The sequence below is a fragment of the Dipodomys spectabilis genome, unplaced genomic scaffold (genome assembly GCF_019054845.1).
Source record: "Dipodomys spectabilis isolate Male_0828 unplaced genomic scaffold, ASM1905484v1 ptg000024l, whole genome shotgun sequence".
Lineage (NCBI taxonomy): Eukaryota > Metazoa > Chordata > Mammalia > Rodentia > Heteromyidae > Dipodomys > Dipodomys spectabilis.
In genome coordinates, this window is record NW_024870701.1 from 5,769,786 (window position 1) to 5,793,465 (window position 23,680).

General features: G+C 41.4%; 1 protein-coding gene across 2 annotated transcripts in view; it reads left to right on the forward strand.

The window, feature by feature from the left end:
• Window positions 1-7,208, forward strand: part of Lama3 (laminin subunit alpha 3) — a 227,740-nt gene extending 220,532 nt beyond the window's left edge. For both annotated transcript variants that reach the window (XM_042675276.1, XM_042675275.1), the window contains 5 exons: window positions 2,272-2,431; window positions 2,534-2,664; window positions 4,450-4,543; window positions 5,974-6,093; window positions 6,822-7,208. In XM_042675276.1, the coding sequence (XP_042531210.1) occupies window positions 2,272-2,431; window positions 2,534-2,664; window positions 4,450-4,543; window positions 5,974-6,093; window positions 6,822-6,967 (651 nt within the window). In that variant the 3' untranslated portion in view covers window positions 6,968-7,208. The remainder of the gene's footprint in view (window positions 1-2,271; window positions 2,432-2,533; window positions 2,665-4,449; window positions 4,544-5,973; window positions 6,094-6,821) is intronic.
• Window positions 7,209-23,680: the final 16,472 nt, after the last annotated feature.

Here is a 23,680-nt window from a genome sequence, read left to right on the forward strand (position 1 = left end):
TTACTTAGCTGAACATACATTTCAGTGCTACTTAGTGTTCAGAAATGACAAAATTATCTCAAGAACCAAATTTGGAAATACTGGGCTAGGGGAGAATAAAGACTCCTCTGTCTCCAAGGAGAAGTGCATTTCACTGGACTTGTCAAGTTTAAAGACTCTGCTGGACTATAGCCTAAGGCCAGCTCTGGGCCTGCCCTCCCCCTCTCTCTCCCACTTCACACACCTGCCTCTCTCCTCCCACATGTCCCTTGTCTTCCACAGAGCTAAGACAGTGGTCCTACCAATAGTTCAGGCCCGGTAACTGTCCTGTACCTAGATGTAGCTTTCCCCCTTTCCGCAAAAGCTGATGGCACATTCTGGTATGATGTATGTTTGCAGTAAGTCAGGAGTGGGCCTAGACTCAAATCCTGGCCTGGAAATGAACATGATTTGAATCAAATCTTCTTTACCAACTTGGGTTGGACAATCCCATAGGCCCACTTAAGTTTTTTCCCAAGGGTTTAAGTCAAAGCCTCAGCAAGCAGTTTATTATTTATAGTAACTTATATATGTAAGTCACAAGTAATAGGTAAGTTATAGTATATTCAATATACACATTTAACTTTTTAAGTGTTAAAGAAGACCGTTAATATGTACTTTTCTTCAACTTCTGTACCTCTTTCCTTCAAAGAAATCACAGGTCAGGGTGGCTGCTCAAGGGCACGATTTCAGCATTCATTGGACCACTTCAATCACATTCAGCCTCCTCGCCTCAATGGCGAATAGTAATACCCATTTACAATATCTGTTATAACCAAGGTTCTTTGCTAGCCTTCCTGCAGCCTGGGCGTATGAACCAATTATTAGCTCCTTTGCATAGTGTAGGCTCTGTTAGTCAACTTTTCTTCTCTGTGACCAAATGCTAGAGAAACTTAAAAGGAGTTAATCTTTTTTGCTCAAAGGTTTCCAAGGTTTGAGGCCATTGTTGCTTGGCCCCATTGCTTTAGGCCTGTAGCCAGGCAGAATATCAGGATGGAGAGCGTGTGATTGATCAATGCAGCTCACCTGTGACCACCAGGAAGCAAAAAGAGAGCAAGACAGAGAGGAAGGGCCAAGGTCCCATAATGCCCTTGAAGAATGTGCCTCCAGTGACCTCACATCCTCCTCTTAGGCTCCTCCTCCTAAAGGTTCCACCTCTTCTAGTTGTATTACAGAGTGATGAACGGGCTTTTGGAGGGCAGCAAGGATCAATACCCTGACAGTATGCCGGGGAGCAGGGGTTCTGACTCTGGGAACTCCAGCCAGCCCTTAGGAATTCAGAGTCAGGTGACAGCTGTGGAAATCTCTTTTGAGTTACAGATACAGATCTTTCATCAAAGGTATTAAACTCAGAATTTCATGATGAGGCCATTCAGCAGTTTACTATTGCTCTAAGGACCATTTTCTCTTAAGATGACCATAGTCCCTGAGCATTTGTTCTGGATAATAATTTAGGAGTTCTTATTCAATGATTCTTGAACTTGTTTTATCTTTGAGAATTTTAGGAACATTTTGAGAATTTTAGGAATGTGTTGTGGTCCTTTTTTTTCCTCCCCCATAAAAATGTACATTCAGAGAGCATCTGGTATATAAGACATTATTACTACAAATCCCCAGAAGTCATCCCTGGGCCCAGGTGAGGAACCCCTGTGATTGGCCAGTTTCAGGCAGGTCCCTGGTGATGCCCACAGTGTTTTGTTTTGTTTTTAAATTACATAGCATTAGAGATTTGTTGGTAGTAAATACACCGAGCCTAACAATATAAGGGGCTGTTTCACACTTCAGTATTGGGGTACTATGTTGGCCCTATTTTTTGATCAGCTGTCTGCATTAAACTATCACATGGGCTCAGGAAGTCCTTGAAGGGGTTTGTACCTGCAAAGAGACTCTGTGGACTGAAACAGAAGTTCCCCATTGCAGCTCTGTGTGGAGGCCAGGGTCAGGGCAACCCTTTTGGTTTTCTTCTGGCACAAGCTAGCAACCTCTCCCACCCCAGCCCTCCTACATGCACCATTCCCTCTGGTGGTGACACCTTCAAACTTCACCCAGCTACGCCAAGCCTCTGGCATATGGGTTTTCTTGACTCTATGCTATGGACAAAGAGCCACGTGGAACCGTCAGGCCTAGCTGACTCTCTAAAGAAGAAAATGTGAATTCTTGCTGACTGGAAAGCTGCCATACCCTTTACCTTGGCTGCCCAGGCATTTCTTGAAACTGTACATTAAGAATTCTTTCTCTTCTGTCTGGTTGCAGAGTCTCCCCCAACGTAGTTTCGTGGGATGCCTGAAGAACTTCCAGTTGGATTTCAAACCCTTGGATTCCCCTTCTTCAAGCTTTGGTGTGTTACCCTGCATGGATGGCTCTTTGGAGAAAGGCATCTACTTCTCCCAAGGAGGAGGCCACATTGTCTTGGGTAAGGAGCAGTTTATATAGAGTTCATCTTTTCGGTCTGAACAACTCTAAGGGCTGTCTTTTAATTCCGATGATTAACTGATTTCTTTCTTTCTTTTATAAGCTAACCCTGTGTTGTTGGGGCCAGAATTTAAGCTTGTTTTCAGCATTCGCCCAAGAAGTCTCACTGGAATCCTAATACACCTCGGAAGCCAGCTGGGACCGCATCTGAGTGTTTATATGGAGGCAGGAAAGGTATGTGGAGGCCTGATGACCTGGGGCGGGGAGAGGGAACCAGATTCTACTTCTGGGTCATACTGGATAAATTGTGGTAGAAAGTGGAATCCAGGTTTATGGTTCAATGAGTTGGCTTTAGGACTAACAATATCTTCCTTGAGCAAGTAATTTTATCATCATGTTTTCTGTTCTTCATCCGTAAGTCAAGAAATCTTAAAACAAGTTGGGCCAAATTCCAGCCTGGCGAAGTTATGTAAATTATGACTTAGTCTCAGTAGCTATGAAATGTGGAGATAATCCTCCTATTCTCATGCCAAGACTAGAGAAACTGCCAGTGCCCCATAAATGTTCATCTTCCCTCCTGTCCAGTCACCCTGGTTGCATGCCTACTTTTATTTAGAAGGGGAGTGGCCAGGATTCCTGGGATATGTTTTCTCACCAGTTGTCTGCACGAAGACATATTGTGCCCATGGCCCCACAGCCAGGGCCCCAGGGCCCGTGACCCTACGATATATCCATTTCCCCGCACAATGGAATCCATCGTCACCAGTCCCAGATTCTCTCTACACAATTCAATACTGCAGTCCATTCAGTCAAGCCAGCCAGTGGTCCTGCTCTGGCTTTGCTTTGTCTCCTCATAGGTTCCTTTCTACCTATACTTTTTGCAGCCCCATCCTTTCCATCACTCACAGACCCATTGGTATTTCTAACCACTGAGTTATGTCTTTTTCTTTTTCAAAGAAGTTTCCAAGTTCTTTCACAAAGCCTCAGGGAACTAAGGCCTCAAGTCAAGGATCGATGCTAAGCCATTTGCTTTCATCTCTATCCTTCCGCAGTTTATTAAATGTGGGGGTAACAAGTCCCAGAAGTAAATAAAATAGCCCAAGCTCCTAGAATACTTTTTTCAGTGCTAGAGATGAAACCCAGAGCCTCTCTCATGCTACACAAATGCTGCCTCACTAACCCATGCCCACCTCTAGATTGTGTGTGTATGTGTGTGTGTGTGTGTGCACGTGCTTAAACTTAGAGCCTAAGCATTGTCCCTTAATTGATGCTCTACCTCTTCAGCCACACCTCCACTTCTGGCTTCTTGCTCGTTAGTTGGAGATAAGAGTCTCACAGACTTTCCTGCTCAGGCTGGCTTCACACTGTGATCCTCAGATCTCAGCTTCCCAAGTAGCTAGGATTATAGTCACGAGCCATGGGTGACTGGCTGCAGAATGCTTTTTACTGTACTTGTAGCCATTGTGTCTGTGTAGGTCTCCAATCATCTGGAGGAGCTTCTAGCAACTTCCTGCTTGCCAGGGGATATTGGCAGATTTTTAGGGAAGGTCTCCAGTGACTACATGTGGATAAGAAATGATGTAAAGAAAACAGGACAAAGACGATGAGCTTTATAATGGCATTGACATTGTTTGGCTCAGAAGTTGCCTATGAATAGCTTGCCCCAAATCAAATATAAATTATTTATAAATGGACTTATTTTCGTCTTCTCATTGCATTCACCTTGATTCAACCCATGGAAAAACCTGGAGGAGCTCCTAGAGGCTAGAAAGTGGGAAGGTGGGATTCTGCTCCCAATTATGCCCACTGCCTAATATCCCTGGCCCCTTCCCTTCCCTGCCCATCACAGACACAATGTGTAGTTAGTTAAATGTCTTGGGAGAGAACCCTCTGTATGCAGTGCAGTCATGGGATTGCTATAATTGACTCACCTTTGCAGCAGCGTGTAGGCTTCTGTCAGCATTTTATACATCCTTTCAACTAGAGCTACTGTTTCATATTCATTGCATTGTATTCCAGGTCACAGCCTCTGCAAACATTGGGGCAGGTGGGGCCTTGACATCAGTTACACCAAAGCAGTCTCTGTGTGACGGACAGTGGCACTCAGTGGCAGGTATGATACCCCTTTTAGCCTTTTGTTCATATGATAAAATACTCTCCTCCCAGCTGAGAACAAAAAAAAAAATTATCTTAAGCCGGGCACTGGTGGCTCACACCTGTAATTCTAGCTACTCAAGAGGCTGAGATCTGAGAATCTCAGTTCAAAGACAGCCCAGGCAAGAAAGTCTATGAGACTCTCATCTCCAATTAACCACCAAAAAGCCAAAAGTGGAGCTGTGGCTCAAGTGTTAGAGTGCCAGCCTTGAGAAAAAGGAGCCCAAAGACAGCACCCATGCCCTGAGTTCGAGCCTCAGGACCTGAACACACACACAGGAAAAAGTGTCCTCTCGTCTGGATTTGATTATCTCAAAGGACAGCCTCAGTCCATCCATCCATCATGCCTGGCCCAGGGCTCTCTTCTAGCGACAGACCTAAGCCACTTCCTTTCTTCCAGTTATTATCAAGTGCACCTGCAGGTTTACTCATCCATTCTCAATCCCAACTGCGTTGAGATTAATTCATGGCTACTGCCTTCAGTTGTCCATAGCATGCTGAGTTTGGGGGTTTGGGGGGAGTTTCTTGAGCCCAGCAAACTAAGAAGTACTACAACATAGTACCTTATGAAACTATGAAACAACAGAGGTCAAATCTCAGTTCTGTCCTTCTCCTTAGGCACTTGGGATAAAGGCTCTTGATGTCCTGTTTCCGCATCTGTAAATAGAGATTAAATATAGTACATAGGCTGTGAAAATGAAATGAGTAGGACCCTCTGTGTGAAATACTTATGGGTTATTTTTGTCAACATGATGCTAATGCTAATGAAACAAGGGAGTCAAAGCAATGGTGAAGAGCAAGCATTGCCTCTCAGAATCTGTTATACTAGTAATAACTCATGGATATTAGTTTAGACATAGCTGAATCTATATTAGCTAAAACACCTTTTGTAGAAAGTGAGGTTTCCAGCACTACTTTGAAAGTAAACCATGTTGAGTTTTGTTATAACTCAACCCAAAAGGAACTTTTTATATCAAAGGTCAGATTTGTGTGTGCTATCTTTGGCATCAGTTTTGCATCTTCTGGGACAGTAGCCAAAATGGTGTGAAGGAGGCATGACTTTTGGCATCAGAGCTTGAACCTTAGCTCCTGAGAACCACATCATCTGATCAGGTCCTCAGAGAACACCATCTCTTACCTGGGAAAAGTGAACAATGCTGTCTTCCACACAGATACATTTTAGGGATTCAATTCAGCAATGTATGCAGAAGCACCTAACACTGTGTGGTGTTAAGAAGTTAGTGGAATTTATACCAAGGCTCATGGAATGCCTGTGCATGCAGCTCCATTGGACCAGTGGCAATGTTCCTAGAGAGAGTAAATGGTGAAATAGTGGGAATGGAAGAGCTCTCTTCTGGTGATAGATCTAACCTACTTCTTTTATTCCAGTCACAATTAAACACCATATCCTGCACTTGGAACTGGACTCAGATAACAGCTACACGGCTGGGCAGTTCACCTTCATACCTAACAGCACCCATGGGCCACTGTACATTGGAGGTGTCCCAGGTAACTCTGGTCCTGACTTCTATACCCATTATCCTGTGCCCACCATCAACCTTCTCCTCAGAATCCAGCACTATGATACTCAGCACATAGGGATTGACAGGGTGGCCTCTGGCTGGACATTGGAGATGGTGAGGCCTTTGAGGCAACATTTAGGGAAACTTGGTGGCAATCCAGGCCACAGCACGGTGTTTCTCCTGTCCCAAGCCTATAGCTGAGAAGCCTATAACCTCCCTTAAGAGGTTGCATTAATCCAGAAACCCAATATTGGCCAAGAATCAGGAAAGGGGTTGAAAGTCTGATCTCTATTTCCCAAGGCATTGAGTCTGATCCCTGAGTTATTGTGAGCCCAGAATGGGAAAATCAGGTAGATTGAGACAGTCAAGTTCAGGACTGGAATTTTGCCTAGCAAGAACCTTTTCATTCTCCCCTATTTTATGTCCTGCCAAATAGTCTGGTTGTTAATTTTATAGGCCTTTCATGACCCATAAGAAGCTGCAGAGTTCAGAGTTATTATCTATTGATTTGGGCAGCAGAAGCTTCTTTGCAGACTCGAGAACAGCCCTGCTGTTCATTTATCATAGTTGTGGGGCATCAGATGCCTGGTCGAAGGGAGGAAATGACTGGTGGGCTGAGAAGGAGGGTCCTTTTGGCTCTTTCTAATAAAATTAAAACTTGTCATGCATTCATTTGGCCGTATGAGCTGAGTGCCTCCCCCTCTTCTCTTCCAGCAAACTTGAAGACATTGATGATCCCTGTGTGGAGATCATTTTTTGGCTGTCTGAAGAATATCCAAGTCAACCACATCCCTGTCTTTGTCACGAAAGCCACAGAGGTGCAGGGGTCTGTCCATCTGAACGGTTGCCCTGATCACTAAACTAGGGCTATAACACACAGGGAAATTCACCTTCAAGAGTACCACCCACATTCTGTGCCTCTCTCCAACTCAAGGTCATCTGCACAAATCTCCTTTCCAGTTCCAACCACATACAGCCATCGTTTGGGCTTTCAGTGCTACATATCATTTTATGAAAAAAAAATCCCATGTCTTGAGAAGATGAACAAACTGTTATTCAAACATGTTATTCAAACACAATGTCTTTGGTAATATTATTTCCACTAAAAATTAAATGTCTTTTAAGGAACATTTTTCCACTTGTTAAATCAATTCTTTTAAGTAAGGAACATTCTTTCCACTTGTTAAATCAATTCTTTTAAGTGCACTTTAAAAGAAGGAACCTTTTAAATGTGTTAAAGGGCTGTAATTTATGGGGTTAAAGAAATGCGACCTATTCTTCAAATTAATGATGTTTTATGAACATAAATCCCAGGCTTGATGGCCATTGTTAATTATATTAATGCCTCAGCACCAGTTCAGTGTGTGATCCACCACACAGTTCTACAAGTAATTATTAAATACTTAATGGGAGGTTCTATGTGTGTTCATTGTGTAAACCATAGTGAAGTCTAAAAAATAATTACTCTATAATGATTCAATTAGAGAAACGTAATATTCATAAAATAGTAACTAACAATCAAACCAGTTAATTAATGAAGCCCATTGTCTTCCTAAGCCTTGCTTTTCCCTATCCACTACCAACAAGCTCACATTATGATTATTGATTCGTGGTGTGTATGTGTATAGGGGAGTGTGTGTATATGTGTGTGTATGTCTGTGCTAGTACTAGGGCTTGAACTCAGGGCCTCCAACTCTTGTTTAGCTTTTTCACTCAAGGCTGATAACTCTACTGCCACTCCTCCACTATTGGCTTTTTGCTGGTTAATTAGAGATAAGAGTCTGGATTTATCTACTTCAGCTGGCTTTGAAACAAGATCCTCAGATCTCAGCTTCCAGAATAGCTAGGACTAGGATTATAGGTGTGAACCACTAGCACTTGGCCTGATTATTGATTTGTGAGAGCACAAAGAAACAGAGGTTGACATGTGTATTATAACTAGAGCTTTGTATGGTAGGCCAACAGAAGCCATGAGGAAGGAGAGATCACTATTTTACCTGTAAAATAATGAACAGTAGACTAGATCAATATTAGCACCCACCACCTCCTTCTCTAACAAAGATGACTGTGCAGCATTTCTGTAATTTTCTACATTGTATTTGTTATGCAAATAATTATGCAAATTTAGTATAGGAATCCTATATGGTAACCTAAACAGCCATCTGCTTTCCTCTTCTAAAGTAGGGTCACATTCTTGTTCTTTTAAGACCTTTTTCCTTCAGTGTATGTGTAAGTTTTCTAATAATCATATCTCTACAAAACTAGAGTGTTCTGGGGAGGCAGACAGGTCCCTATCCCATGAGGTCCCTCATAGAAACTGAGTGTGTTTCCTTTGTGTTACTGTGTTGGTTATTTGTCATTAAGATAAGTTATTTCAGAAGCACAACTTAAAAGAGGAAAGATATATTTTGGCTCATAGTTTCAGTCCATGGTCACTTGGCCCATCTCTGGGCCTGTGGCAAGGCAGAGCATCATGGCAGGAAGAAGCAAAGCTGCTCACATCCTCATGGTTGGGAAGCAGCGAGACAGAGGAAGTGTCCAGTGATACCATACACCCCTCAAAGGCGTGTTCTCCAAAGATCTACTTCTCCAACTAGGCCTCACCTCCTAATAGCCTGTTGAGCTAGGAACTCGTCCATGGATTAAATCCATTGATGAAGTTAACACCCTTATGATCCAATCATTTCTCCATTCAACATATAAACTTTTGGGACACATTTTATATCCAACCCATAGTAGAGGCTGTGTTAGGTCAGAGATTGAAATACCTGAATCGAAGTCACAGGCTTTCAAAAAACACTGATTCTAAAATGCAAATCCCTGTAGTGACTTTGACCTGGGAACTGGCTCTATAAGATGTTTCTTAAGTTTGACAGGTCTTCACCAATCCCACCCGGTCTCTCTTCCAGGTTCCTGCTCTTAACCTAACTGTAACTACACGGTACTTATTTACTGCTGATTATTTGTTAGCACTTCCTAGATTCATCAGAAAGGGAAAGTTACTTCTTCACTGATTAATTCTCCAGGGCTTTAGCTTCCATTCTGTAACAACATGAAGATCAGCCACCTGAAAGCAGCAGAGTCCTGAGTGAATTACAATAGAGGAAACAGCAAGCCTATTCTCCAATTACCATTGTGAGTTCCCTAAAAAGAATGTTTATAGTTACTCAACTGAACCACCATGCAATTTATTTGTAAACTGCAAAATGCCGTATGAACATCATAGTTTTCTGTGGTGGAATTGATGTTGTCTAATTGTTTTAGTTAGTGTTCTCCAAAGTCTATCATTTGAAAGCTTAGTGGGGATACCGGAATATGCTACAAATTGTTATAAGGAAGGGCTGAGTAGGAAGTCCTTAGGTCATTGGAGGTGTACCCTTGAAAGGGATTGGGGGACTCCAATCTCTTTCTGCTTCCTGTCAGTTCTGGCAAACTAGTAACCAGAAGCTGACTAATATAGGTCTATTGTGGTCCAGGGCCTGAGCAACAGGTGTTTCCCAGGCACCCAATACCAACACCACAATTGTGTGCTTTTATGGGGCTGCTTCTTTTAGCATCAATCAAGGTACATGTTGACCTTCAGTACATAAGGTTTTGCTGCAGTTGCTATGGTTTCATGTGGGCGGACAGGAGCTCAGGAAGTACTTATTGATGTTCCCTTCTCCCAGACAGGAAGTGGTCTCACCACAGAGATCTTTTAGTTCTTTCAACTACTCTACTAACTCCCATAGTGCTGAGAGGCAAATCTTCAGGACTCCAATTTCTACCCTGCCAATCACAACTCTTTACTCTTCCTGTTTCCCTACTCTTTCCAACTTTGGGGAAGTCAACAGTATCCCTGAAAAGGTGTAATTCTGTATTAGGAATCATTGTTAACTTCATTACATGTGTGGAACAATTTTTAAAATATTATTCTATTGAATACAAATTCTGTCTACTTTGTGGGAAAATACAGAATACAAAAACAACATATCATCCCAAATTCCAACACTCAGAAATCTGTTTTGTTATAAGTGCATTGGTCTTTTAAAAATTCATGTTACTTCCTTACAAATGCATGATTAGACCATACATTATTTTATATGTTTTTAAGCTACATTTTTAAGTCTTTGCAGAGCATTTCATTCCATCAGATGAATTTACTATAATGGATTTAATCATCCTCCAATCACTAGTTAATTGGAATGTTTCCTTTTGCAATTACAAACAATACTAAAATGAAGATGGTATGTAGGTTTTTCTTTCACTTAAGACAAATTCTTAGAAGAAAAACTACTGTGTCAAGGGATGTGAACATTTTAGTGTTGTGTTAGCTCTCACCAAATTGCCCCCCAGAAACGTGTATCTATTTATACTTGGAATCACTTTCAACTTGTCCCTGAATATCAACTCCCTGAGGTCTTCCAGTTTTCCTGATTGAGAGCTGCCATTTAAACAAGCCAGCCCTTGGTGGCACACTATGATCCAGGCTGATGTGAGCTCAGATCGCCATTGGGAAACATCTGGTGAGCTTGTGGGGATTTGATTCTGATGGCAATTCTACAAGATCCCGTAGGAGTCTCTCAGACCTGACCCTCACAACTGACACCCAGGCTACAGACCCAGCCAGGATTGTAGAATGTGTCACATTCAGAAAGCTCCAAGTCTAGCCAGGATTCTAGCTGGAGCATGGTGTTCTCTCAAGAGTTTAAATACTGAACTGTGTTGGCTCAGAAGCCATGAAGTCTTAACAACAAGTCCATCCAGCTGCCTTTTCCTCCATCATGGAAGTTTGCTGATCACTGTGACTGAAATTTTTATAGGGATTCTCTCAGGTAAAATTTCAGGATTTAAATTGGTTAAAAACTTAAATTGGTTAAAACCCAGTACCTTGAACCCTAACAGAGAAATCCAAAGCAGAACTTCTTTTTAAATTTTGAATTGGTACACAATTATTTTACCTATTTATAGGGTGTGGTGCCATAGCTCAATAAATGTACACAATGTGTAATAATCCGATCGAGGTAGTTCCCATTTCCCTCTCTTAAATATTTGTCAAGTCTTTTTGTTGAGACCTTTTAAACTCCTCTTTCTAGTTATTACATGTAATAAATTATTGTGAACTGTGACCAACTTACTATGCTATAAAGCACAAAAACTTAATTATTTTTCAACATTTTTATTGTTATTATAATGGTGATGTACATAGGAGTCACAGTTACATACATGAGTTAATGAATACATTTCTTTTTGAACACTGTTACCCTTTCCCTTGCTCTCTCCCAGTTTTTCCCTCCCATCCCCACCCACAAGTTGTATAAAGGACTTATTTTTATCTAACTATATGTTGGAACTATTATTATCTAACTCTATTTTGGTACTCATCTGATCTACCTCTATCTCACTGATGCTTCCTGTCTTCTAGTAACCACTATTCTCAATCTTCATAGTTTCTTTCTTAGTTTCTTTATAGAGGAGATCATGGGGTGCTTCTGTACTTCAGTTCTTTACATGTTGCCAAAAATGGCAGCGTTTCATTCCTTTTTATAACCAAATAATATTCATTATATGTGTATTTTTTCTCTTTAGCCATTTATCTGCCCTGGGTTGCTTTCATATCTTGGCTCCTATGAGTAACACAACAATAAATGTAAGTGTATGTGTCTCCTTGACATACTGATTTCATTTCATACTTTGGATATGTATTACGGCTTGCTGGGCCTTGTGGTAATTTGGTTTTGAGGAACCACCACACTGTTTTCCATAATGGCTATACTAATTTGCATTCACCAACAGTATATCAAAGTTCTCCTTTGTATACTCACCAGTATTTACTTAGATTTTGTGACTGAACCCATTTGAACTGGGGTGAAGTATCTCATTGTGGCTCTGGTTTGCATTTACCCAGTGACTTGTAGTATTGAACATTTTTTCATACACATGGCCGTTTGAATATCATATTTTGAGAAATGTCTATACAAGTTATTTGTCCATTTATATAAAAGAGATATTTGACTTTTTTGAGTTCCCGATACATTTTGAATCCCTTCTTTGGCCCCCAAATTTACAAATAGTTCTTCCTGTTCTCCAGGCTGTCTCTTCATACTGTTGGTTGTTTCTTTTCCTGTGCCAAAGCTTTAGTTATTTTTGCTTTTGTTTCCTATGCTTTTGGGTTTTTATAAAAAGCAACAATCATTGCCTGGATTAATATATTGGGGTGTTTCTCTAATGTTTTATTCCTGTGGTTTTGTAGTTTCATGTCCTTTACATTTAAATCTTTGATCCATTTTGAAGTGATTTTTTTTCATATGGTAAGAGGTAGAAGTCCAGTTCATTCTCTGTATATGGTGACTCGGTTTTCCCAGGACCTGATTGAAGAAACTATGCAATGTTTATTTTGGGCACTTGGTTAAAGATAGTTGTCTGTAGATAGTTGTACTGCGTTTTGAGGTCTGATTTTTGGGATGCCTCCAGTTTTATTCCTTTGGTCTATAATTGCTTTGGTTCTTTGTGGTTTCTATGGCTCTGTCTCACCCCCTCAAAAATGGGGAGATTGGCAAAGGTGGTAGTGGAAAGTGGCAGGTGGAGGATAATATAACTTAGTCTCCCACAATCATGCTAGTATTGTGTCTACATGCTTGAGCATGGGAAGCAGATAAAAAACTGGAACCTACTTTTGATCATCCTCGAATGAAGAAAGATAATCTCCTAGAGTGGAGGGCAGAGTTCAGAGATGATGGATACCAGTTACTGGAAATTGTTTTTTCTTCCCTTTCTCCCATGAGTTCCAATGAGAGCCTTTCTATTGCCACCATATTTGTTTCTCAATAAAATTTGAATGTGTGGTTGTTTTCACTCTTCAGATCCCATTACAATGAGAACTGGAAGTTTTGGGTTTTAAAAAAAAACTAGAATTTTCTCTAGCACTTAATTCTCCAGGAATGCACACAGTTAGCACAGCACAACCCATTCCTTGCTCACAAGGTCTTCGCAATGACTCAATAACTAATTGTTTATACTCACAGGGTAGACCACCCTGGACAGCTACTGTGGAGCTGCGGATCCAGTGGCAAGTCTTGAGATAAGTACTTTTTCTTTTGATTCAGATCCCGGGGCTTGAACTCAGAGCCTAGGTGCTGTTCCTGAGCTTTTGTGCTCAAGGCTAGCACTCTATCACTTAAGCAACAGCCACACTTCTGACTTTTTTTTTGGAAGTTAAGTAGAGATAAAAGAGTCTCATAGACTGGACTGCCTTCAAATTGTGATCCTCAAATCTGTCTCTTGAGTATCTAGGATTATAGGCATGAGCCACTATTGCCTGGCTTGCTTTTTGTTTGGAAAAAAAATATGAAAAGAAGCAGGCTGAAATGATCTATTCTACACTTTCTTTATCTGATTTGATAATATGTTACCAAGAAAGTAATAACAGATAATATCTAGACAGCATATATAAATGTTATATATAATATATAATGTGACATAGAACACACATTTATCTACTTATATAATGCTAAAATATACATATTATGCACACATTATATATGTTATATATCACTGGATAGCAAACATATCTAGCTATATGTAGATAAAGTTAAATAAACTTAAATTACATTACCTTTTGATTGTATCAAAGTCAATTTCAAACGAAAGATTGAAGTGAGATTAAAAACCATAGAAGTGCTAAAAGAAAATACAAAAAACAAAATGGCCAAAGAACAGGGTAACTTTTTTGTTGTTGTTGTTGGTCCTGGGGCTTGAACTCTGGGCCTGGGCTCTGGTCCCTCAGCTCTTCAGCTCAAGGCAAGCGCTCTACCACTTGAGCCACACAGCACCACTTCCAGTTTTCTGGTGGTTTGTTGGAGATAAGAGTCTCACGGACTTTGCTGCCCAGGCTGGCTTAGAACCTCGATCCTCAGATCTCAGCCTCCTGAGTAGGTAGGATTACAGGCCTGAGCTACCAGTGCCTGGCACCAGGATAATTTTTTTTAAATTGGCAAGAAATATCAAAATTATTTTTAAAAGTACATTGAACTTCTTTAATTTGTCCTAATTTTGAAACTTATGGATACCAGTTTAACCCTAAGAATATTTTTATATTGCATTGTTTTGCCATATATACTATCTATCATTTCTAAGTTATATAACATTATATGTGTCCTTTAACGTTGGAAATAAAATCTGTTCCATGATCAAAAACTTGGTTGTAAAGCTGGTAAGGTGGCTCATTGGTACAATGCTTGCCTTGCTTGCATGAGGCCCTGGTTTCGGTTCCTCAGCACCACATTAGCAAAAAAAGCTGGAAGTGGTGCTGTGGCTCAAGTAATAGAGCACTTACTTGCCTTGAGCTGAAGAGCTGAGGGACAGCGCCCAGCCCCAGAGTTCAAGCCCCACAACAAACAAAAACAAAAAACCACAACAACAAAAACTTGGTTGTAGTCAGGTACTCGTGACTCCTCAGGGGGCTGAGACCTAAGGATCTCAGTTCAGAGTCAGTCTGGGCAAAATACTTCTAGAGACTCATTTCCAATTAACTATCAAAAAGTCAGAAGTAGAGGCATGGCTCAAGTGTATAGTGCCAGCCCTGAGTGAAAAACTGAACAAATGTGTAAGGCCCTGAGTTCAAGCCCCAGTACCAGTGTACATGTGCATGTGCAAATGTCTATGTGCAAACACTGCAAATTGGGGGCTGGTGACGTGACTTAGTGGTAGAGCACTTCTGAGACCTGGATTCTATTTTCTGCATATAGTGGTGTGTGTGTGTGTGTGTGTGTGTGTGTGTGTGTGTGTGTGTGTGTGTGTGTGTGTGTGTGTGTGTGTGTGTGTGTGTGTGTGTTTGTGTGTGTGTGTGTGTTTGTGTGTGTGTGTGTGTGTGTGTACGTTGGGGGATATAATTATACAAGTTAGTATGTTTTTACTGAAGTAAAGTATACTTCATTAGTTCCCATTTAAAGGTCTTAAAATGAACATAATTCTAGAAAAAGATATTGGTATGCTTGTAAATCCTTTCAGTTTTTATTCACTTCATATTAAAAGAAGATAAATAGGGAAGGATTTTTTCCACTCAAGGAATATCAACTAGATTTTAAAGTAACATAATTTTTCTTGGTTAATGTGATTTTAGCTGTATGTAATTATACCTTCCCTGTTTCCTCGTATTGTTATTATTATCATTATCATTATTATTATTATTCTAAATGCTCTAGTAATTACTTTTGCAAAGTCTAGTGATCTGAGAAATATATTATTGTTCCCACATTTCACAGTTGGCTTTAAAAGAGTAGGACTGATTAAGCAATTCTCAGCAAATTCTGAAGAAGATCTTCAATGAGACATGGAAGAACTCAAATTCTCTAATGTGCCATCTTAAGATTAGGAATCGAAAGAGTCAAAGTCTCTTTCAAATTTAATAAGTCCTTATGAAATCAAATTACAACTGAGATCCAGAGTTCAAGCCCCTGTACTGGCAAAAGAAAAGAAAACAAAAGGGAAAGAAGGAAGGAAGGAGAAAAAAATAAAGAGAAAAGAAGGGAGGGAAGGAGGGAGGAAGAAAGGAGAGAGAAAGCAAGAGGAAAAAGGGAGAAAGGAAAGAAGGGAGAGAGGGAGGGAGGGAAGAAGGAAGGAAGAAGGAAGGAACAAACGAACGAAAGAAGGAAGGAAGGAAGGCCTGGAATACTAGAAAAATCTTGTATTCCAAGTTACAGTGCTTTAATGGTAGTACGTAGTGTTCAGATCTCCCCTTCAACACAGACTACCACCTTCCTTCTTTATTCCAGAATCCACATCTTGGTTACAATATGGCCATGTATTTCCTGCCTTAACCACTAAAACATATTCTATCCCTGGTGGGTGATACCCACATGACTTTATAAGGAAAAGGAATTTCAAATTCCACCTATCTAAAATCCTGCCTTTTTTGTGCCAGTCCTAGGGCTTAAACTCAGGACCTAGGTGCTGTCCCTGAGCTTTTGTGCTCAAGACTAGTACTCTGCCACTTACGCCAACAGCTTTTTAGGTCCTTAATTGGAAATAAACATCTCAGTCTTTCCTACCCAAGTTGGCTCCAAACAGAAATCCTCAGATCTCAGCCTGCTGAGTAGCTAGATGACAGGCACGAGCCACTAGCATCTGGCTTAAAATCCTGCCTTTTCATCAGTACATGTCACCGGAAACTCACCTGATGATGAAGCAATATGGAGACATCTACTGTAAGCTTGCAGTGACCTGAGGATGCCCACCTAATGACATTTAGCTTCTTTTAAGGACTAATGGCCCACATCATGAATCCTGAGACTTAGAATGTACATGTTGTGACACCATGTAATACTGTGAGATGGAAAATGTTTCCAGGATCCACAAACACTCACCTCTTCCCTCTCCTATGTACCTTACACAAAATGACAACATTGCATTTGAAAAAGTCCATTCCTGGAAGAATTGAGGCGACCAGTTAATTCATCCATGGAGAGGAGTTTCATCAAAGACTTCCTTATGTTTTCATCTCGATGTTACTCAACTGTCCTAATTTCTCCAGTTCTGCCAGTTGAGTGTTGCTCTTTTGACAGGTAATTTGGCAGGTAAGTGGTCTTTCAAGTTATAAGTCTCAGACCTGCCTCCTAAGTGACAATGAGATCTTAAAACACATATCATGAGTAAGCATGAGTCTACACTGACTGTCCAAATGCAGCAAGGGGCTCAAAAATCTGCATTTGAATAAGTGTGCAGATGATTTTCATAATCAAGTATAGAAAATATAGAAACAAGACTTCCATTAAATACAACTTCACATTTCCATTCCATTCAAGCAGTTTTCCTAGAAAATAGCTTGCAAGAGTTTTTCCTACCTGTCAAATTACCTGTTCAAAGAGTTCTAACATTCTGCTGGCTGCACTTGAGAAACTAGGACTGGAATTTGCTATTTTCACAGTGAATTAAGAGATGTGGTGTTAAGGGGAGGAGGCTGCAGGAAAGAGGGGAAGTTTCAGTGGCCACTGTAGGCCCTTACAGAGGCTCTACACTAAAGGGTCAAAGATAACCTTCCATTAGGACAGGGAGTAACAAAAAACACCTGAGCAGTTACAGCCAGGGAACATTGGTTGGTGTTGCACAGGAAGGGTCGGGACGTTTCTGGTGCTGCCAATGTCAGAGTCATATTTTGCTCTCATCTCAATCAGGAAATAATCCTTGTCTCCCATAGAGAATGGGGCATCCTAAACAAAGTTGTGTATGCCTCAGGGGTGAGCATGGGGTACATGGACTGAGGTGGATTGTTCTGTTTTGACTTAAGCAGGCTGAACAAGCTGGGTACTGGTGGCTCACGCCTGCAATCCTAACTTCTCAGAAAGCTGAGATCTGAGGATGGCAGTTCGAAGCCAATGTAGTCAGGAAAGTGTGTGAGATTCTTATCTCCAATAAACTACTCAGAAAAAAAAACGAAAGTGGCACTGTTGCTGAAGTGGTAGAGTGCTAGCCTTGAGCACAAAGAGGCTCAAACCCCATTCAATCCCCAGAACTGTCGCGCGTGTGTGCGCACACACACACACACACACACACACACACACACACACACACACACACACACACGAAGGCTGAACAGATTTTTGTCTGCTTGTTTATAGGACAAGTTAAAAATAAGGAGCAGGGAGAGGTATTTCTGCATCTCTGAAGAGGAACAGGGGTAGGAAATGAACTTGAAGAACTCTGAGGTAGAATCGCCTTGAAAATGTAGTAGAGACCACTTTCCCTGAGCCTAGGTGAGAGGAGGTGAAGATCAATGATGAAAGAGGACATTTTTTTTTTTTTTTGGTCCGGTCGTGGGGCCTGAACTCTGGGCCTGGGCGCTGTCCCTCAGCTCTTCAGCTCAAGGCTAGTGCTCTACCACTTGAGCCACAGCACCACTTCCGGCTCTTTTTTTCTGCTTATGTGGTGCTGAGGAATCGAACCCAGGCTCATGCATGCAAGGCAAGCACTTTACCACTGAGCCACCTTCCCAGCCCCAGAAAGAGGACATTTTTTAAAGAGAACTTTTTGGTGGTTGTTAAATCCAGGAATTTGCTGTTTTTCTCTGTGGTGACTCAGGGAGAAGGCTGCAGAAAAGAGGGGATGTGTCAGTGACCATTGTATACCCTGACCAGGTATCAAGACGATGGTTACTGAGATTTATCATGGCTTATATTTTAAGTAGATTTTAGTGGCACCAACTCACATAATTAATACCTAGGTAGATATAGAAATGGAAAACAGCACGTGGATTCTTTTGAATATTTTCCTTCTATATTTTTTATATTCCATTTTCTGAATTACAAGAGTTGAGTTTCCTCTTTCTTCAGATCATGTTCTGGCTGGCTTAGCTCAGCCAGTGATTTTCAACCTACACTGAGTGCAAAGACCTCCAGAAAATTACCTTCTGTACAGATGTCTGTACCCCAGAGATATGCACAAGGTAGCCCAGCTGATCTGAATGGGAAGCCAGGGAGAGGTGGCTGGGCACACAGATCATCTCCACTCTGAGGGCCACATTACCCATCGCAGCCTTGTTTAGCTGCCATTTATGGGACGACAGGTAAAGTCTACCTGGGCTGTCGTGTGTGTTACTAGTTCTAATAGCAGGCTCCTCCAGGAATGAGTATAGGAAAAGATACCAGGGTTAAGCAGGTGGTCCCAGCTCCCATATACTTTATAACTCATTCAAAACACACACACACACACACACACACACACAGAGTTCCTACATGACAACAAGATAAAGTGGTAGGGAATAATAGGAAAGTGGGTGAGTGGAGTGGGGAGGGAGGCATGTGACCAGGAAGAGTATGTGCTTCACAATTATGGTTAAATTATGGGGAGTGGAGGAAGGCCACCGTGTCTCTTTACCTCAGCAGAAGGATGCAGCCCTCTAAATCCAATCAGCTGATTTTGACCTTGTCAGTCACCCCCGCAGCTTGTTCCCAACACAGGATGTGGTTAAAGCTGGGGAGATAATAATAATCCTGGGCCCTGTGTTAGACATCACCATTTATACCACCCTGTCTTAGCTCTTTTTACCCTTGACCTTTTACTAGAGCTGGCCTTTATTCTATTGGGGGCAGGGAAAGCTGGTCCCTTGACCTCCCTGATCATCTGCCGTATTTGTAAGCATTTGCAATCTATGAAAAGCAATTGCTCATTCCCTGCAGGCTCTCAGGGGCCTGGAAAGCTTGTGACCTGTGAGCTTCCAGGTCTTGTGACCTGGCATCCAAGAGAACTGGCGTGGTGGATGCTGGAGGGAGATGAGAGAATGTAAGCTGAATTGCAATTAGTTTCCATCTCTGACCCAGCCACAGGCACCCAGAGGAGCTACCTGCCCCAGTCACTAAGCCATGGCTTGCTGGCACCTCCCTGATTTCTCTCAGGAGTGGACTGGCAAGCTGAGGTATGCTCTGGGCACCACCCCGACTTGTCTCACTTGCTACTCATTTTTTGGTAAGGAGATAAGTCTTTTGGGATAGTCCATGGAGTAGAGTTGCAGTGGGTGCCTCCATAAATGGGGGCCAAACAAAGGTCAGGTGGCCAGAGTGGTCTGCCATGATGATCGGTATGGGTGGCCAAGAAGCAGGGGACATTTTGTTGTGTTGTTGTTTGCTGTTTATGTTTGTTTTGTTTTTGTGGGTCTCTCTGAGTTGCCTTTCCACCAGGATAAAATGGAGGCCTAGGGTAAGGAATGTGGACTTGGGTTCACAAGAGATGAGTTTGATGGATGGTTTGGCTATACATTGGTATCGTAATGTTGGCTGATTTTCTGGAGAGGGAAAATGCCTTTTTAATACAGCAAAAGGAATAGCATTGTCTGGCTTACTTCTAGCTCTTAGACAAAAAGCACAACGGAATCTTGGAGAGTCAGACAGAATCCATGGTGGCCAGAAGTCATCTAGGAACTGGCCTAAACTCTGCTTGGTCCAGAGGAAGGTTCATTTCCCTAGAACACTCCCTGTGCCCTAGACACTAAGGGCCCCAGAAGCTGGGTACCACCTACCTGTGGTTATCATCAGCCCTATCCTAACATAGAGACGCTCAACCTTAGAAAGCTTAAGCCATTTGCCAAAATTCACTCCCAGGCCCTTGGCTTCACTGCACCTGTTACCTGATCATCATATCCGTGTTGTGGCAGTAGACAAAAACTAGGAAGAGCCAGGTGTCTCCATTGGCTGGTAGAAACAAAGAAAAGCCATAAGAGCCAGGTTTGGAGAGATCTGAGCCTTGGTTTATTATGTTTTTTTTTTTCAAATAAAACAATGTGCTTATTTAGAAGTATTCAATATGTCAGCAAAACACCTGCAAATTTTTTTGTCTTTTGCAACTCAAGGTGCTAGTCAGTTAATAGAAAATTATTTTGTGTAAGCTACATTAGTAACAGCTGAAGATGAGAAAACCAAATTCCCCAGATACAACTATGTTGAGCTGTACACAGACAAGAACCTGCTTTGAATTTCCATGTACTTTACACAATCATAACAGGCAAGGTTAATGACTATTAAAAATGCCACTAGTGGGCCAATGAAGGGTGGGTCATGCCCATAATCCTAGATTTCAGGATGCTGAGAGCTAAGGAGCACAGTTCAAAGCCAGCCCAGGCAGGAAAGTCCTTGACACTCTTATCTCCAATTAACTACAAATAAAGCTGGAAGTGGAGCTGTCGTTCAAGTGGTACAGTGCTAGCCTTGAACACATAAGCTCAGGGATAGCATCTAAACTACTAGGACAGGGCTATCTAAAGACACATTTGTTATTGTCTGTATAGTTTAAGGACAAGCTTAAAGCCTTCCATTTCAATTTTTTTTTAAAAAAAGAGTTATGTACAGGGCAAGAACTAAATACTTGGTAGATAAGAAACAACAGTGCTAGACTCTGCCCATCATCTCAATCTTCCTCCTCACACACTTCCTCCTCCTCATCTTCCTCCTTTTCCTTCTTTCTCATATTTTTTCTAGCCTTGATGACTCCCTGTTTTGCTGCATCGGGTTTTCGCTTAGCACAGTGATTTCTTTCTCATATTTTCCTTCAGCCTAGCAGCCTTCCTTTCAGAAGGCTACTGATCAATTGCAGCACTGTTATTGAGTCTTCCCAGTTTGTTTGTAGCATCACAAACAGACAGGCTGAGATGGCCTCAAGACTTTGGTTTGGGGGGGTGATACACAGAAATTCTTGAACTTCTTCTTTTCCCCTTAGGAAGGTTATAGGTTGTTATTTCTCTTTTGTAGTGGCCTTATCTGTCTCCAAGTGTTCCCTTCTCTTTAGCAGATGGGGTGTTCCATGTCCCTGATCCCTTACAAAACTGTCAAGCTGATAGAAACATCCGTGTACCTCCTAGGCTCCTCCCACAAGTTTGTATGAAGAGCCACAGGTGAAGCTATTTGGCCATTTGGCCTCTTTGGAGCTCCTTTGCCCCCCCTGCTTAGTAGTTTTTTTCTGAGGGAAGCATAGTAGACATTGGGCTATCTCTGTGGAACTTCGTGTCCTGTAATGGTCATGACAGTGGGGACAAGACAACAAGACATAGTTTCCTGGCCTCTGAAGAGCTTCTACATGCATTAGAACCTCAACCTGGGATGAGAGAAACTGAGTCAGCTAGCGGGTGAGTATCTCAAATCCTAACGGTGCTATCATTGCTGGCAGGACTGTTAGTTATGACACTAGCTTAAGAGTTTAGGTCTTTTTTGTCTGATGATGATGCAAGTTAGTTTCAAGCTAGATAAAGCCCTCAGGTGAAAAGAAGGGAAATATATAACACGGGCAACTAAACTACTGTCCAGGATAGTCATTCTTGGGCTTTACGCCCCAGCTACATGCCTCTGTACATTTCATTGTTTGGTGTTTTCATTTTAACAGGCACAGAAATGGAGAGGAGCCTAAAATAAAAGCAAATACTATGTAGTAGTAACACAATGTGAGGTTCGCTGAGCATTGCTTGGCTTATTTCCTTCTATTAAATTCTTTTATGTAAATTGCTTCCTCCCTGTGCCTTGGGCATCATAAATATTCATTGGAGAAAGGAAAGAAAGACATTTCACAAGTGGGTGAGGAACTGAAATGCAATGATTCTCAAACACAGCACTGTATTTTACTACTAAAGGTTATTGAGAAATCGATCCATTCATCAATCAACCTCAGACTTTCAGGAAAAGCCTGATTGCTCATCTGTTAGACTATAGAAACCTCCTACTCTCCTAGGTCCCCCTGGTAAATGGGTTCAGTACAATGGATAGATTCATAAGAAAGGCAAACTGTTTGTTACCTATGTGCCAAGCCCTCTGTGGGTGTTTACAATAATTAAAATGAAACTTCTGGCTGCAGATGAGAACACTTTCCAGTCAGGAACATCAGTCTGAAGAGGCTCACCTGCCCTTCCTTATCCAACACTATGGAACAACAGTCATCTTCAGACTTCTATAGCCAGAGCTCAGCCACTAACAAGCAAACATATGGGTCACAGTGAACACTTAGTAGGTGTCAGACACTGTGCTAACCTTTCCTGAGCATTTCACTTGATTCCAACAATTCCTTTGTGGCTGAAGCATTATTCCATTTAGCAGGGCTCAAAGAGCAGGCCCTAAGAGCTTCATCCAGTTGTGACAAATGTAACAAATGTTTCCTATGCTTTCACATCTGAGCAAACTAGAACTGCCCTTCTCAAGGCCAGCTAAAGTACAAGTTGTACAAAACTCAGCGGTGAGTATCTTTCATCTATAAACCAACCATTTGAGCCCACTCCTGGTCACATTCTGTGTTGGGCTTTCATATTCAGGGCCACTGTTCCCTCATCCTAATTACCCCCAGGCTAGGTACCAAACAACTAGGACTAGATCCTGGCCTTCAGAGCCTGCTGGAATTATCCAAACTGGCTTATGTTAAACCTGTCTCCCTGCATTCCTTCTGAGGAAACCACAGTAAAGGCTCCTATAGCATAGCACACTCCCTTCTCTTAGGAATCTGTAAGTATAACAAGCTATCTCTTCAGTGATGTTGTGACATCACCATACCTGAATAATAATAATACCCAGGCTCATCCCTGCTCTAGCTTGAGTCAAGAAAGCAGAACCATAAAAGGGAAACAGCATCTCTTGTTTATTATTACTACTTGTGCTCTCAGAGACAAAGGCCTTTAAAAGTTTTGCTAGTCAGCTTTCCATTACTATATACATAACAGATTACATATATGTATTACATAGATGTATAGTATATATAGTTCTTTAAACATTGCATATTATATAATTATATATTAATATATAATACCTATTATATTACATAGTATAATTAATAATATAATAATATTCATGTAAGTGCAATGATGATAAATACAATTGATATTACTATGAATAATAATACATTATATAATATCTATGTGATAATTATATATTATGTATTTTGTATATTATTTATACATGAGGTAATCATAGAGAGGAGGAAAGGTCTATCTTGGCTTACAGTTGTACAGTCTTAGTCCATGATTGTTGGCCCTGTTGCTTTGTAGCTGCAGCAAGAAAAAGCATCATGATGTAGGCAGGTGATAGATCAAAACTGCCTACCTGTGGTAAGCCAGGGAGCAGAAGAGACTAAGGGGA